The sequence below is a fragment of the Dysidea avara genome, chromosome 7, assembly GCF_963678975.1.
Source record: "Dysidea avara chromosome 7, odDysAvar1.4, whole genome shotgun sequence".
NCBI classification, from domain to species: Eukaryota; Metazoa; Porifera; class Demospongiae; order Dictyoceratida; family Dysideidae; genus Dysidea; species Dysidea avara.
The window spans coordinates 15693202-15707126 of NC_089278.1; the positions used below are offsets into that span (position 1 = coordinate 15693202).

The 13925-nt window shown below is 37.0% G+C and overlaps 2 protein-coding genes and 1 non-coding gene across 5 annotated transcripts in view; 1 reads left to right on the top strand and 2 right to left on the bottom strand.

The window, feature by feature from the left end:
• Window positions 1–574: 574 nt before the first annotated feature.
• Window positions 575–2779, bottom strand: LOC136261064 (tripartite motif-containing protein 2-like). The gene has a single exon (XM_066055031.1). The coding sequence runs from the start codon at window positions 2777–2779 to the stop codon at window positions 575–577; it is 2205 nt and encodes a 734-aa protein (XP_065911103.1).
• Window positions 2780–3121: 342 nt separating this feature from the next.
• Window positions 3122–13925, top strand: part of LOC136262349 (tRNA (guanine-N(7)-)-methyltransferase non-catalytic subunit wdr4-like) — a 31209-nt gene continuing 20405 nt past the window's right edge. For all 3 annotated transcript variants that reach the window (XM_066056587.1, XM_066056588.1, XM_066056589.1), the window contains exons 1-10: window positions 3122–3263; window positions 6541–6687; window positions 7900–7986; window positions 8519–8588; window positions 8949–9061; window positions 9587–9647; window positions 10707–10790; window positions 11440–11507; window positions 12705–12885; window positions 13177–13243. In XM_066056587.1, coding sequence (XP_065912659.1) covers window positions 3190–3263; window positions 6541–6687; window positions 7900–7986; window positions 8519–8588; window positions 8949–9061; window positions 9587–9647; window positions 10707–10790; window positions 11440–11507; window positions 12705–12885; window positions 13177–13243 — 952 coding nt within the window. In that variant the 5' untranslated portion in view covers window positions 3122–3189. The remainder of the gene's footprint in view (window positions 3264–6540; window positions 6688–7899; window positions 7987–8518; window positions 8589–8948; window positions 9062–9586; window positions 9648–10706; window positions 10791–11439; window positions 11508–12704; window positions 12886–13176; window positions 13244–13925) is intronic.
• Window positions 12188–12274, bottom strand: Trnai-uau (transfer RNA isoleucine (anticodon UAU)). The gene is given in 2 exon segments: window positions 12188–12223; window positions 12237–12274. It is a non-coding gene; the product is annotated as a tRNA-Ile (tRNA).

Sequence of the window (13925 nt, forward strand, 5' to 3'; positions counted from 1 at the left end):
GTTTTACCATTTTGACCATATTAATGGGATGGCTTAAAAACCAAAAGTGAAAATACATCTGGACTTGCTGGACCTGGCATCTATAACAAGGTGTCTTCAGTATACTGAGGTGGCCACCAAGTGAAGTTTCAGGTTTTTATTATTTTTAACTTTTGCATTTGTTAGGACCTACATGTGGACACATTGATATAATCATGACCCTTGTTACAGTTTGTGGTCCTGCAGTTAATATGTGTCTACCCCTGAAATCAGGACATCCCTGGTAAGAGTACTTTAGCATGGTCCTGAGGAGCCGTACCCAGGTCCATACTTTTACCCTTTGCAGGTGTGGCCTCCTTCCTAATTAACTCCACCTGACAAAAATGTGTATGCCAATGAATTGTACTAGCAGGTTTGTTATAAACAGAGCTAATTCCGTGACATGCCAATATACAAGTAGATGTAAATTAAAATCAATTACTAAAATGGTACAAACTAAATCTATAGTAATTACTAAATGAAGAGTACCTAATATTATGCCAACCTTGCAAAACGCTTTTATTAACATCACAAAAATAGTATAATAAAATTAAGATTAAAATATTTGAACTCTTTTGTTGTTACAGTCAGCAACATATATTTCATTGTTAGGACTAACAGCTATTCCATATGGGTTAGAAAATTGACCTTCAGCAGAACCATTGGACCCAAAGCTGTGTAAGAACACTCCATCTTTGTCAAAGACTGATACACAATGATTACCACCTTCACCAACAAGGATAAAGCCACACATATCAGTGGTAAGTGCAGCAGGGCAGCTCAAGTGACCATTACCAAACTGGTCCACATATGTACCATCAAGTGCAAACCTAACAATGCAATTGTTGTTATAATCAGCAACAAGTAACTGGTTATTAGTAGTGACTGCTACATCCCAGGGGTAACCCAACTGTCCTGATCCAATAATGTGATTGAACTGACCATTGAGGTGGAACACCGAGACACGACGATTACTGTATTCAGCAACAAACACTTTATCATTGTGGACTATAACACCTTGTAGATTACTCAGTTGACCATTGCCAGTTCCATAGTGTCCAAACTGCAGCAAGTATGTACCATTAACATCAAACTTCTGTACCCTGTGGTTACTGCAATCAGCCACATACAAGTGATTGTTGGCATCAAATGATAGTCCCCGTGGGTTTTGAAATTGACCATTGCCAGTTCCATGTTGCCCATATTGTCCAAGTGTTCTGATCAACTTGTCTTGACTATCAAATATGTAAACACAGTGGTAGGTACCGTCAACTACTGCCCATACTCCATCCTTACCAAATGCAATATCCCATGGACAACCCATCTTGCCATCATCATTCACTATCTTCCTGGGCTTGTTCACAGTTTTGTAATCACGGTACACCAAAAAAGTGCAGGGGCTTCCTTTAATATGATTCCCTTTAATGGTAATTGACAACTTCATTTCTCCAACTTGTTTGGTTGAAAGAGATGCAGAGTAGCTTCCATCATTGTTATCCTTCACTTCTACTGGAACAACATCTCCTCCCCTGCTTGATTGTGCCTGTCCAAGAATGTGTCTACCTCCATTGGAACAACGTTCATTGTTGTGATTCTTAGTGATGATGGTAAAATCAATTTTGCTACCAGCCACAACTGGTTGTGCAGGAACACCAGTGACTTCACAGTTATCTGGTATGGCAACCTCATCAAACAATTGGCCAAACTGTGGAAATGACTCTTTGTACTTCTTTGAAGGAGCAAACTTCATTGTAGGCAACTCAACTGGTTCAGTTTCCAACTTGCTGTATGAATCAGTTAGTCTCTTTACATCATCTCCTACTTGTTTCTTCACGAACAATGCTTCCTGGTCTGAACCATTCTTCACTGCATCATTTAGCTCCTTCACACTTAGCAATTGTGCTTCTGCAAGATCTATTTGTTCTAACTGTAATGAGATTCCTTTTTTCTTCTTTGTTGACAGCTCTCGTAACTTGTTCTTCAGCTCTTCTCTTTGTTGTTCTAGTCGTTGGTGTAATTCATCATAATACAAGTCAATCTGTTGATCAACTTCAGTGGTCAGTAATGTAATCTTTTTCTCAGCAGTTACCACCTTCTCGCGTGAGGTAGACAATTTGGTGATCATTTCCTCAACTGGTTCAATCATCTTCTCCATTTCCTCCCTGTGTTTGCTGGCCATCACTTTCACAGAATTATGCACATGTCCAGTGTGCTCAACGGTGATACAGTAGTGACACACAAGCTGGTCACATGTCTCACAGAAGAACTTCATCTCTAGATCATGGTCAGGGCAAAACATGGACTTCACTTTGGGTCGGACATCAACTTGTTTCTTCTTTGAATGCAATTCCACCAGCTCGGCAATGTTGTGGTTTCGATTCTCTTTAGTCTTTTTGTGGAACTCATGGCAATACTCACAGAGAAACATGATACAGTCAAGACACAAAGCTACCGCTTTCCCTTCATCAACACACATGCCGCATTTTGCTTCATCTTCTCCCTCAACTTTACGCTTCAAATCAACTTCATCTAGTAGACGATTAATGAAGAAATTGTTTGGTAATTCCTTCACACCTCTTGCAGGCACTGCACTCGTTTCCCTACATTCTGGACAAACAATGTTATAACCAGTTTGTAGTTTCTCCGTACATCCTTCACAGTAAGAGTGATGACAAGGAAGGTATTTGGGCTTCTTATACACTTCGTAACACACCGGGCAATTCAGGAGACCTGCTACCTTCTTCATACGCTCTGCAGCCATTTTTTTTTCTTGGTTAAGTTAACAGTTACTGAATTGATCCACAGGAAAAGACTACGCACTAACCCTGGATTATCAGGAAAAGGCTTGGCTCGGGCTTAGGAAGAATCAACAAAAATGTCTAGGATTTAAGTATCCGGCGAGGTACTGTATCCGATGTCGAAATGTGTATGCACCACGTGTAGGCTTATCACGTGATGTGCCAGATCTTTCAATATATGATTGCTGATCTGTACTGCACAGTACGTTATGCATTGTCCCATGGTACTGTGGTGGTGCCAATTTGCGCAAGATTAAGCACCCAAGCACGAGCAAATTAATTTTGTGCAGTACAATATTCTTTAGAGGCGCTAATATTAAGGTCACACGTCTGCAAGTTGTACGTCTGTTAGGTATGAGATAGATCTGCTGAGATGAATTGCTGTCTACTGTCCGATTGGGTTGCTTTCACCACGGCTCAGTCCAATGTACTACTAATGAACAAAAGGTGGGCATGCTATATATGATTAAGCAAGGTTGTCATCCCCTGGTGGGGGTGGGATTTATTTATTATTTTATTTGTTTTGCTGTGCAGAAGTCACACAAGATTATAACACATATAATATAAGAAATCTTTAGGGATATCAATGTGACCATTAATAATCTTGTACATCATTATGAGTTTAGCTCTTCTCTGTTGTAGTAAAGGTAGAGCAATACAGAGAGTTTGTGATATTCTAATGTCAATTCCCCAGTATTGGAGAAGCTTGTCAAATCACTACCATCCTAAATAGGGTGGAAATGAAACGTAGCATCAATAAATGTACAAATTTATGGAACGAGCTGGCTTAAATGTAGAGTACGTGGTTGCTTAAGCTTTTAAACAGTCCCATTGGTACAATTCTGTTCCAACAGAATTCAAAACTGCAGTACAGTATGGTAAGTTGGTACCACCTAGGTATTAGGTGAAACATAGCTTACAAGACTTCATATATTCAAGTCATGTGTTTTCAAGATTTTTAAAGCATTGCTAGGGATTTGGTTGGTTTATAAATGAAGGTTATGTACTGGTAAAGGTGCGAGGGAACATATGCAGTTGTTGTTTAAAAGGTTTGATACACAGGGCTATAAACTAAAGCAACAGTTTTGCCATGAGTGCACAGTGATAAAAAGGTTGGCTCAATGTCAGAAGCCTTTGTGGTGACTTTTCAAAAGAGACTCTAGGGTTATGAGCTGTACAAATGGAGTGTTTGTACCTTCAAGAGTGCTTTGTAGTACTCAATATAAAATGAGCGAAATATCCAAGTTAGAAAAAACTCAACTAAGTGTATATGTGCCTATCGAGGATTCACCTCAATACACCTGTACCCTGTAAATGTCATAATGATTGCATCAAATCAAATTTATTACTACTACTGTTATCTATGATATTTTGTATTTGTAAGTCATGAGACAAGATTTTGAGATAGATTTTAATAGAGCTGTGAATCCCTTAGTGAAACATTTAGCTGTATTGGTAGGCTTCTAGTGTGGTGGGGTGTAACTACCTGCTTGTGTTCAATTGTGACATTATCTGTTGCATTATTTCAGTGTCAGTGCTACTCTCCCTCCCTCCCTCCCTTGTATGGTTATGTTTGTACCAGCTATGCATGCACCTGGTAAGATTAGTTTAACAGATGAATAGATTTTGAGTATGAGAGCTAAATGAATGTTAGTGCTGTCATATTTTTAATATGATTAGGCCAAGATAGAAGTTTGTATTGTAGGATACCCTAATGCCCATTGAGTCTGAAGTATGATAGACCAGTTGGTAATCATGTTACTGGTGACTGCTTGTCTGATGTATCAGCATATAAGGCTGCATGATAGCAGCTATGTATCTAAATACTCTAATAGAGCAGTCACATGATTACTTGCTGTGTCATTATGGTGTTCCTATCACTGCACATGATTTCAGTGGCTCCCAAGTTCTAAGTTGCTTGACCTTAGACCTATGGTACAAAGGGGAAAAGGATGCAGGATCCGCCTGGCATAATAATGAGCATTATAGGTGCCTGAAAGTATTGAGTATAATGTTAGCATAATAGGCAGAACATTTGTGCATTACCATAAATTCTTGCTTATCAAAATACATATCACAGAAAAAGATCAATATACTCTAATAGAACAGTCAGAGAATAATCAGGTAGCTGACTGTTCTATTAGAGTATATCAATCTTTTCTGTGACATGCATTTCGAAAAGCTGTGTTTCAGCAACTTACTTTTCCCCATGCAATGCAAATTTACTATGGGAACTGAGGTATAAATATTGAGCATAATTTGAACATAATAGGCAAAATTTGAGCAGTGCAGCATAACATAATAGGTAAAATAATGAGCATGATTGGCGAGCAGGTCCCTACTGATTGCTGTATTGTATACAACTTAAATGATTGCATGATGATGCTACCAGGCAGTAATCATCTTGCAGCCAATTTTAAGAACATGTGTGTGTCACATGCTTGTCACATATCACCTGGTAGTACTATCCAACATTCTGTACTTGTGTTATCAGAACAACTCCCCTCTATTGAAAATTATCAAGCATAGTTGTGACATAGATTGCTGTTGCTGTTATGGAGCATTCAGCGTCAACCTTAAACCCAACTAAATGACATCTACACTATCCAATGTAGATTTAGATAAAAATTCAACAGAAGAGAAACAAACCCCTTACACTACTGTTTAGAGGTTTATCATTTTTGGTAAATGTAATTTACTAATATTGGGACCACCACCAGCACACCCTTCAGTCCATAGTTGATGCATGCGTTCACTAACATGTATATGTGAATTTATGCACAACAGGCATCTGTTATCCATAGCAAAGTTTTCTCTGGTGTCCATATAGGCTAACACATGTTGATGGTCAAACTACTCTAATAGAGAATACACTTTATAGTAATATAACATCGAACTACTCTAATTGAACAGTCTTTCTCTGAACATGGTTTAATGCTGTATGTACCAACCATGGATAAATTTTTCAATGTTGTATGGTCATTTTAATACTATCAATCCTAACCTTTTCACTTTTGTAATAAAATGCATTAGAAAAGTTCTAACTGGGAGCCACTTTCTTTCTGGGATTTATAGATTTATTTTCTATAGTATAATAGTGCTGAGCAATATGACAATATTTTAGTTAAACGGTGGTATCTGTTTGTGATACCGTCCAATTTTTTAACTACTGCAAATACCGTGAATTCGAAAACACAAATCTTTTAGTAGCTAAAATAACATATCCTGTATGAAGAAGTCTACTTACAGCACAAATGAATGTACTGCAGTAAATATATTGCAGTTGACTTTCAACACAATTCTGTCGTTAACTGAAATTTTTAGGGTTATTTCTGTGTCTAAATCTAGTACTGTAGGTCATCAAACTAAGGTATGCCAATAATTTAGTCATACCGCAATATCAAGTTGACAATACCGTACCGTCTATTATGATTAAAGTACTTGGTAAAGGCAGAGCCTGTATACCAGAAGGCCTTATAAAGGCCTAAGATGTTTATATTAACTGCACTAAGTATGTTTGAAAAGTAGGAGAAAGAAGAAAAAATCCATGACTGGACCTGGGCAGCCTTGAACCTGCAGCCATCCGATTAATGCTCAAATGTTTACAGGAGTCTGCCAGGCGGTCAGGATATTTTCTTCTTACTATTTTGTACCATGTTGCAACAATAATTCAATATCATTTCATAACACGTGACTATTGAAACACATGTTTCTACCATTGTAGTAATGATGAGATGAAAATTCTGGAATGTGGGAACGACCATGTTGTGTGTATAAAATGTAGTCAGTCAAGAAAATTATTTGCTACTTGCTCTAACAGTAAAGTGTTAAAGATTTGGGATACATCAAGTTTCCAGTGCTGTGGAACAAGGTATGCTCATGTAGTACTGTATATATGTATTGTGTTGAAGTGTGAAAGAATAGGTCATTCATTTTTGGTTACATATCTAGTTCTAACTACATTTTACTCTTTACTCTGCCACCACCTCTTGCCACTCATTTATCTCTTTATTTGCAATAGCCTGAATGATACGACAAAATCTGATCATGTAACCTTCCATTGTAATAGGATCCTGAAGGTCGTGTAATAAATGGTAATTTATTTGTTCTATCCTATCAGTATTCCATCCTTTTTACATTGCTTTTCCAAGCTAGTGAGTCTTTAGAGACTAATAAGTTAGTGTCAGGGGAACAGCAATACAATCAGCAACTCACTGATGAAAGATCATCTGATCCAGTAAACTTGCTGGTTCCTAGCTTTGTCAACAATGATGTTGTCACATTGACTGGCTCAAATTTAAGTAGTTCCTTGCTCCTGGGAGATAGTGGGTTCCATTATTCTATGCTCAGCAGCAGGGGTGGAGTACAGTACTCCAAGGTGGGGAGTGTGGCTGTCAGTTAGGAAGCTTTTAAAATCAACTGTACAGTATCTTAGTGTACAGAAGCATTCCAATACTATGGGGAGTCTGAAGGTATGCCCCCCACAGGAGAATTTTAAAATTTAAATATTTTGCGATAAAATCTGAGAGCATTTTCAGGAATTTGAGGCACTCAATGGAGACAAATTGTGTAAATTGCATAGCAGAACTTTTCTGTGGTATGTTCTATTAGAGTAGTTAGGTGACTGCTCTATTAGAAATTTCGATCTGCACTCCCTATACTGGTTCACGTAGTATTTCATTCTTGCATAACGTTTAGCACAAATTCTACTAAGTGAGTTAGGTAAAATGAAGTACAATAGTTGCTTCTAGGCATTGGAAAAAGTGAGGCGAGTGGGGGGGGGGGTGGCACTGCCCATCCACTGTTCAAAGTGGGGGGACAGTTTCCCTCCCCACTCCTCCAATTTCTCCACCCCTGCTCAGCAGAGACATGAAAAATTGATTAGTATTATTATCAGGTGACCAATGAGAATCAAGAACTGAGTCCTGTTTCCTTTGATGCCCAACCATGTCATGTATATGTATGTGTGACCAATAGTGAGTGGACTGGTCTTCGTAAGGCTTAATAGTATCATATATGTAAATGGTCATTCTGACTGGGTGTAGTGTATATATTAGTGTATCATGCTAGTATAATATTACAGGGTGGTATCTAAAAGTGTTACAGCAATCTGTTTTACACAAGATGATTCCCTTATTTTGGTTGCAGATAAAACTGGAGATGTTCACAGGTACATATCAATGATATACTTTTCTCTGTTAATGAAGAAGTGTATGTACCAAATGTCATGTTTAAAATGTGAAAACATTAAAACATTTATAGTAAAATTAACTTGGTGTGGAAAGGCTAGATACTAAATGTCACAACACAAAACTACTGTTTTATGCCACAATTTTCCACTAAATTTTAAAGTAAATACTTAGGCTAATATCATATAGTATAAATATTTCAAGTGGGACTATTTTCGAGGTTGAGCAATATTGTAATAAAAATTTGCAAACAATCCCAAATGTAATTTACATATGGCGGTGTAAATGTTTCAAGGATAAATTTTTCGCTGTTACCACCCAAAAGCCAAAAACTCAAAATTACAGAAAATTTTCATACAGTACAAGGTGCAGTTGGGTAAGTTTGGTGGTCACAGCTTTTTGATTAACAAAGAATTGTGTCTAATATCAACTTTGTAGATTTAATAGCAGTGAAAATTTTGACCCTTTAATATTTGTATCCATACTAACTGTTGTTGTGTTGTGTTGCTGCAGTTATTCCACTGATGACATAGGCAAGGAAGGTACATTTTTGCTCGGTCACTTATCCATGTTGTTAGATATGGTATGTTCTTATCTCTACTGTGTTGCTTGTCACAAATCATAAACCACTAAAATGTGTGGAACATTATTACATTGATAATTCACATGCATGAACTACATGAGCCACATGTGTACCAACAAATATACACATGAGCTTACAAAGTAGGCCGAAGGTGTTTCAGGTGCCTATGAATACATTTTAATGATGTAACTATAAATTGTACCTTTTTCAGCGCTTTTCATTGTTATAACGTTCCTGCAATATTTTTTTTTTAATTTGGTGTGTTAAAAGTTTGTGATACCATTGAAAAATGCATACTTTAAAGAGTAAGGAATGCATGAATTTGACCTACATGTATCACATGTGTGTTGTTACTATTAGGTGATCACCATGGATCAGAAATATGTTATTACAGCTGATCGTGATGAGAAAATCAGGATCAGTCATTTTCCTAATGCTTATAACATTAAAGCATATTGTCTTGGACACACTGAGTGAGTTTGTGTATTGCACAACTTTCATGTGACATTACAGTAACTTTCACACTTTGTGTGAGGTGCAGAAAATTGCAAAAAGCTGTCTTCATGAAGTTATTAAGGGAAAGTTTCAAACAATTTTTTTTTTCGATTTAAAGTATTCCCATGAATGCAGTATTAATAGATTGTAATGAAAGTTAAAGAGCACTGTTTGAGTATTTCAAGAAGATCTCTGTTAATTTACCCGATGGGAATGGACCACTTGTACTGTCTTCATCTATTAACTCTTATCTGACTCACCACATTCACATACTTTGTTTTGTCTGTCACCAGTGTAGAGCAAGATAAATTTCTACTGTTACAATAGTAACATGATGTACAGCTAACTCTCACACACGTACCAAGCACCTTGTCTACATAAGTGGCTTGACACTCACAGCAGGTACTGCCATACTTTGCTCTACTGCAAAAGTTTAACCACCTTCACTGTGAAAGCTATATGGTACATATGTGCAACTGTTATATGTTTTCTCACACCTACAGCTTTATCAGCTGTTTACTACAATGTATCCATTATGAACATGTACTCATATCAGGATCTGGAGTGAGTGACACATTTGTTATAATTGTGATCATGTAGTCATAGGACTATACCTCAAAGTGTTCAATTCACAGAATATGATCACAGATAGTTACACCTTTTAGATGAATGTCAAACAAGTTCATATCTGTATTGGAGTACAGTAGTAGCCGAACATTCTATAAGAGTATCTTCTGTAATAGTACAATGGAACTGTTAGATCTTTATATTGCAGACATTGAGACCTACCATCCCTAGAAATTATGTATGGGACCAGACTTGTTTGATAACCAGCATTGTAAGTGGGTCAGTACTGTTGACCCGTTTGACCCACTGACCCAAATAGTAATCCAGATGGGACCCGGATCTGACCCACATGTGACCCGGTTTAATTAAAATAGAGGCGTGCCCCAAGAGCTAGATTAAAAGTCCACAAGTTCCACTAGTCAGCCCTACATTTTTTTTGCACTATAGAAAAATTGTCTGCAAGAAGTGAGTAGCTACGTATTATCAAGTGGGGCTGGCTCCACGTAAGTTTACATGTAGCTACAGAATTTGCAGAAGTTAGTTACCTGTATTTCAAGTAGCAACATGGATCTGGTGATGCATGCATGCCCACAGAGCACAGCTGGTACAATTCCGATAAGTGGGCGTGGCTCTACATACCCTGCACAGACAGCAAAGCATATTCCTGAATGGTGGGTGTGGCTCCACGTAAGTTTCTTGAGTGTACAGCTGCATTTCCAACAATACAATCGAGCCTGTTAACTTATAGTCACACGTGATCTCATCCGGGTCAGACCCAGATATTCAGTGAAGTGGATAAGACCCACTTGACCCGGACAAAATGTGACCCAAATGACCCGGATAATCCGGATGACCCGGCCCACTTACAACGCTGTTTGATACCAATTAAAATCTTTATTGTTATTGTGGAGGTTTTTTCTATTGTGTCCAAAAGAAGTTCCACTGTATTGTTTGCTACAGTTGTATGTACAACTTTAACTGAGGTACCACTACAAGTTGGATTTGCTGTTAGGCTATGTTATCAACTATGAGAGTGATTATAAATTTCTTACTTAGGATGGCACTGTAAAGACTTGGGATTTTGAACCTGGGAGATTACTACATACAGAATTCTGCTCATCACCAAGAACCATCGGTGAGGTAAGTCAAATAGATAATTGTAATTTGTATGTTATAATATACATGTAAACAAACTGTAATGAAGAAATTAACTTGAGGTCAGAAATGCCTAGCTAGGGCTTAGATTCGATATGAGGAGTATTGAACTCCTCGGTATTATTTCCCTATTTGGAGAAGGTAGTGCATACTGGTGTTGTTCCTGGCAATACCACACTGGTGTGGTGTGCTGGCGTGTTGGGTCACACAACATACTAAGTGTATTTCATTTTCCTTCAAAGTGTGCATTACATGGCAACAAAAGAATTCCTTTCTGAAGATGGTTAAGAAAAGAGTCAACAATGTTAAAATGTTACCACAGAAATTAAGATGACTCCATTTGTGTATTCACTGCAACCACCAGCTTGCCAGCTAGCCAGCTACATGTATTCCTAAAACCTTCTCTTAGCCTTATTATCAAATAAACAAGTCTTTATAAGTTGTATTATTTGACCTCTTCTTTCTGGTGCAATATAAACAAGAAGAAAATAAACACAGTATATACACAAAATCATTGTGTAGTTAAACTACACAATGATTTTGTGTATACACTTACCTCTTGCACTATGTCACTTGCTACAGTGCTTTAACTATTTTCAGTGTACGTATGACAATGTTTTTATTCCTCATACAGAAGCCAAATCCTGTGTCATGTGTTGCTGGTCTCTCTACAAAGCCTTTCATTGCTGTTGCCATAGAAAGGTACGTACATGTATGTATTATACCTTGTTGCTGATGTTGGGCATATTCACAGTTCCCAAGTAAATTGTAGTGTACATGTATACGCTCCTTGTTGTTGCATTCTGTGCCATGGTAGTCAAGGAAATGTTTTGTCACCCCTGCTGGTTTTTTGTTCAAGTGTCTGTACAACTGGAAATATTGACGAAAGGAAAATTTGTCAAATTCGCAGCTTTGACAAATTAAAATTTGACGAAAAGCAAGAAATCTAAACACTGAAATTTGAATGAATTAAAATTTGATGAATGTAATGGATTCATCAAACTCGTCTTTCATCAAAATTTCCTGTTGTACGGTAGTTGATTTTCATATGATTTATATCATATGTCTAAAGCCATTTTGTTCATGTCATCAACTGGAACTAGCATGCATGTATCTCTTTATGTATCATAATTTTCAAACTTTACTATGCAGTGCACATTATCCATGTTCTAAATATTTAGTATATGTTTTATAAATAGCAGCTATCAGAATATAGCTATGTGCATGTGTATGAAATTTTTGTCTTCACTGTCTACAAGTTGAATTTACAAACAAAGTTTGTGCGAAAAGCAATGAATAAATTACATCCCATTGGGAGGCTTGAATAAAAAAGTGTAACTGTTAAATTCTTGATAAAATAAGGCAACAAAAAAAAAAATCACTTCCCCAGGAGAGGCTTGAACTCCCGACCTTCGCATGTCTGATACTGTCTATAAGTACGACGCGCTAACCAATTGCGCCACTGGGGAGTGTTATGAGAGTGCTGCTATGTAATTATATTGTACTTTCTAACTAACAATGAGGAATAGACTATAAGAGTAAAGGAATGTAGGCCAACTTTGAACAGGTACCAGTACTAGTTCCAGACTGCTGATCCCACAGCTGCTACTAATGCTGTACCCTAACAACTTTATGCAAAGGTTGTGTATGTTACAACTGACACGCAAAAAAACTGAATCATGGTGATGTTTGTGATCTCTTTTTGTAAAGTATCTATGATAGTGTTAATACTTCCCTACCTACTGGTTGAGATAGCAACTGTAGATTTATACATGTACACCTTATCAGATGAATGATGATACAACATTTCACTGGACGACTCATAGTTTTTGTGTTCTTTTGCAGTAGGTAGTCTTTCAGCATATAAGTATATTACAGTGTTAAATGTTATTATTTTAGTGATCCAAATGTTACTGTATACGAGATCCGATCAGATGGAATACTAACAACTAATTGTTCTGTGACACTTGAAGCAAGTCCTTTCAGCGTTTGTTTTGATAATTCTTCTTGTCTTTGGATGTGTCAAGCTGATGAAGTAAACCATCTTGTTTGTTTTGATTGGATTGAGGATAGTACCTCAGTAAGTACAGTCAGCTAGTTATATACATACAATGATAACACTATAAATATCAAGTCTCATACTGTCCTGTTGACTTTAAATATTGTGACCATATGTTGGCATAGCATTAAACTAACCTTATATCTTACATTAAAGTGGGCCATCTTGTTATGGCCAAAACTATAATAAGTAGGAATTTACATGGGACAGAGAATGTATTACTGTATTAGAAACACAGTAGTAATGTATCATTGTGCTGAGCTCAGTGTATCTTCATATGTGAGTAGATTTATTATGTGTGTTTATTTGTAGTGGAGAAGGATCACTAATAATGATAATAGTACTTTAAAGAAATGCAATGAATGGTACAACAGTCAAGGTACGTAATTTCCATTATTTGTTATATATACTGTGTACTATTGCTGACTAATGGTGTCCTTTACACAACCATAACTCAAACAAGAACAATGCTACAAGCTTTAACAATGACAGAATGCATACATTGTAGAAGGGCCTGCATAAAATATGCCAGCATAATCAACTGTATGGTAGTAGGCTGGAGTGCTAATGCTAGCATATTAGGTGGATATTTCAAACTATGGAGCTTAATTACATGAAAATACATCAATTCTACAGTACCTTATAGAGCAGTCAGTAGAAACTGCAATAGAATACTCAAATGTATTGTAGTGATACTCTATACCAGAACAGTCACTTTGTAGTGAAATATTCTAATAGAGCATTCACTGATTAAAATGTTCCAAGATAATGTTGCTAACCTAGGAACATAATGTAAGCATAATGGGAACACTGGTGAGCATATTAGGTGAAAATTATGGAAAATTCCTGAAAGCATTTTGGACAAAACTTTGAGCATATTTGACTCAGGCCTAATTGTAGATTTGCTCTGGTTGCACAAAGGTGTTGGTTTGTAGGAGCACATCATTAGCTTCATATGTCAGGTGATTATTGTACAGAAGAGGTTGGTCACACATCAGTAAACATTTTGTGATCTCAAAGTAAAGTTTAATACTTCACAGTATCAATATAAAGTATTCTAA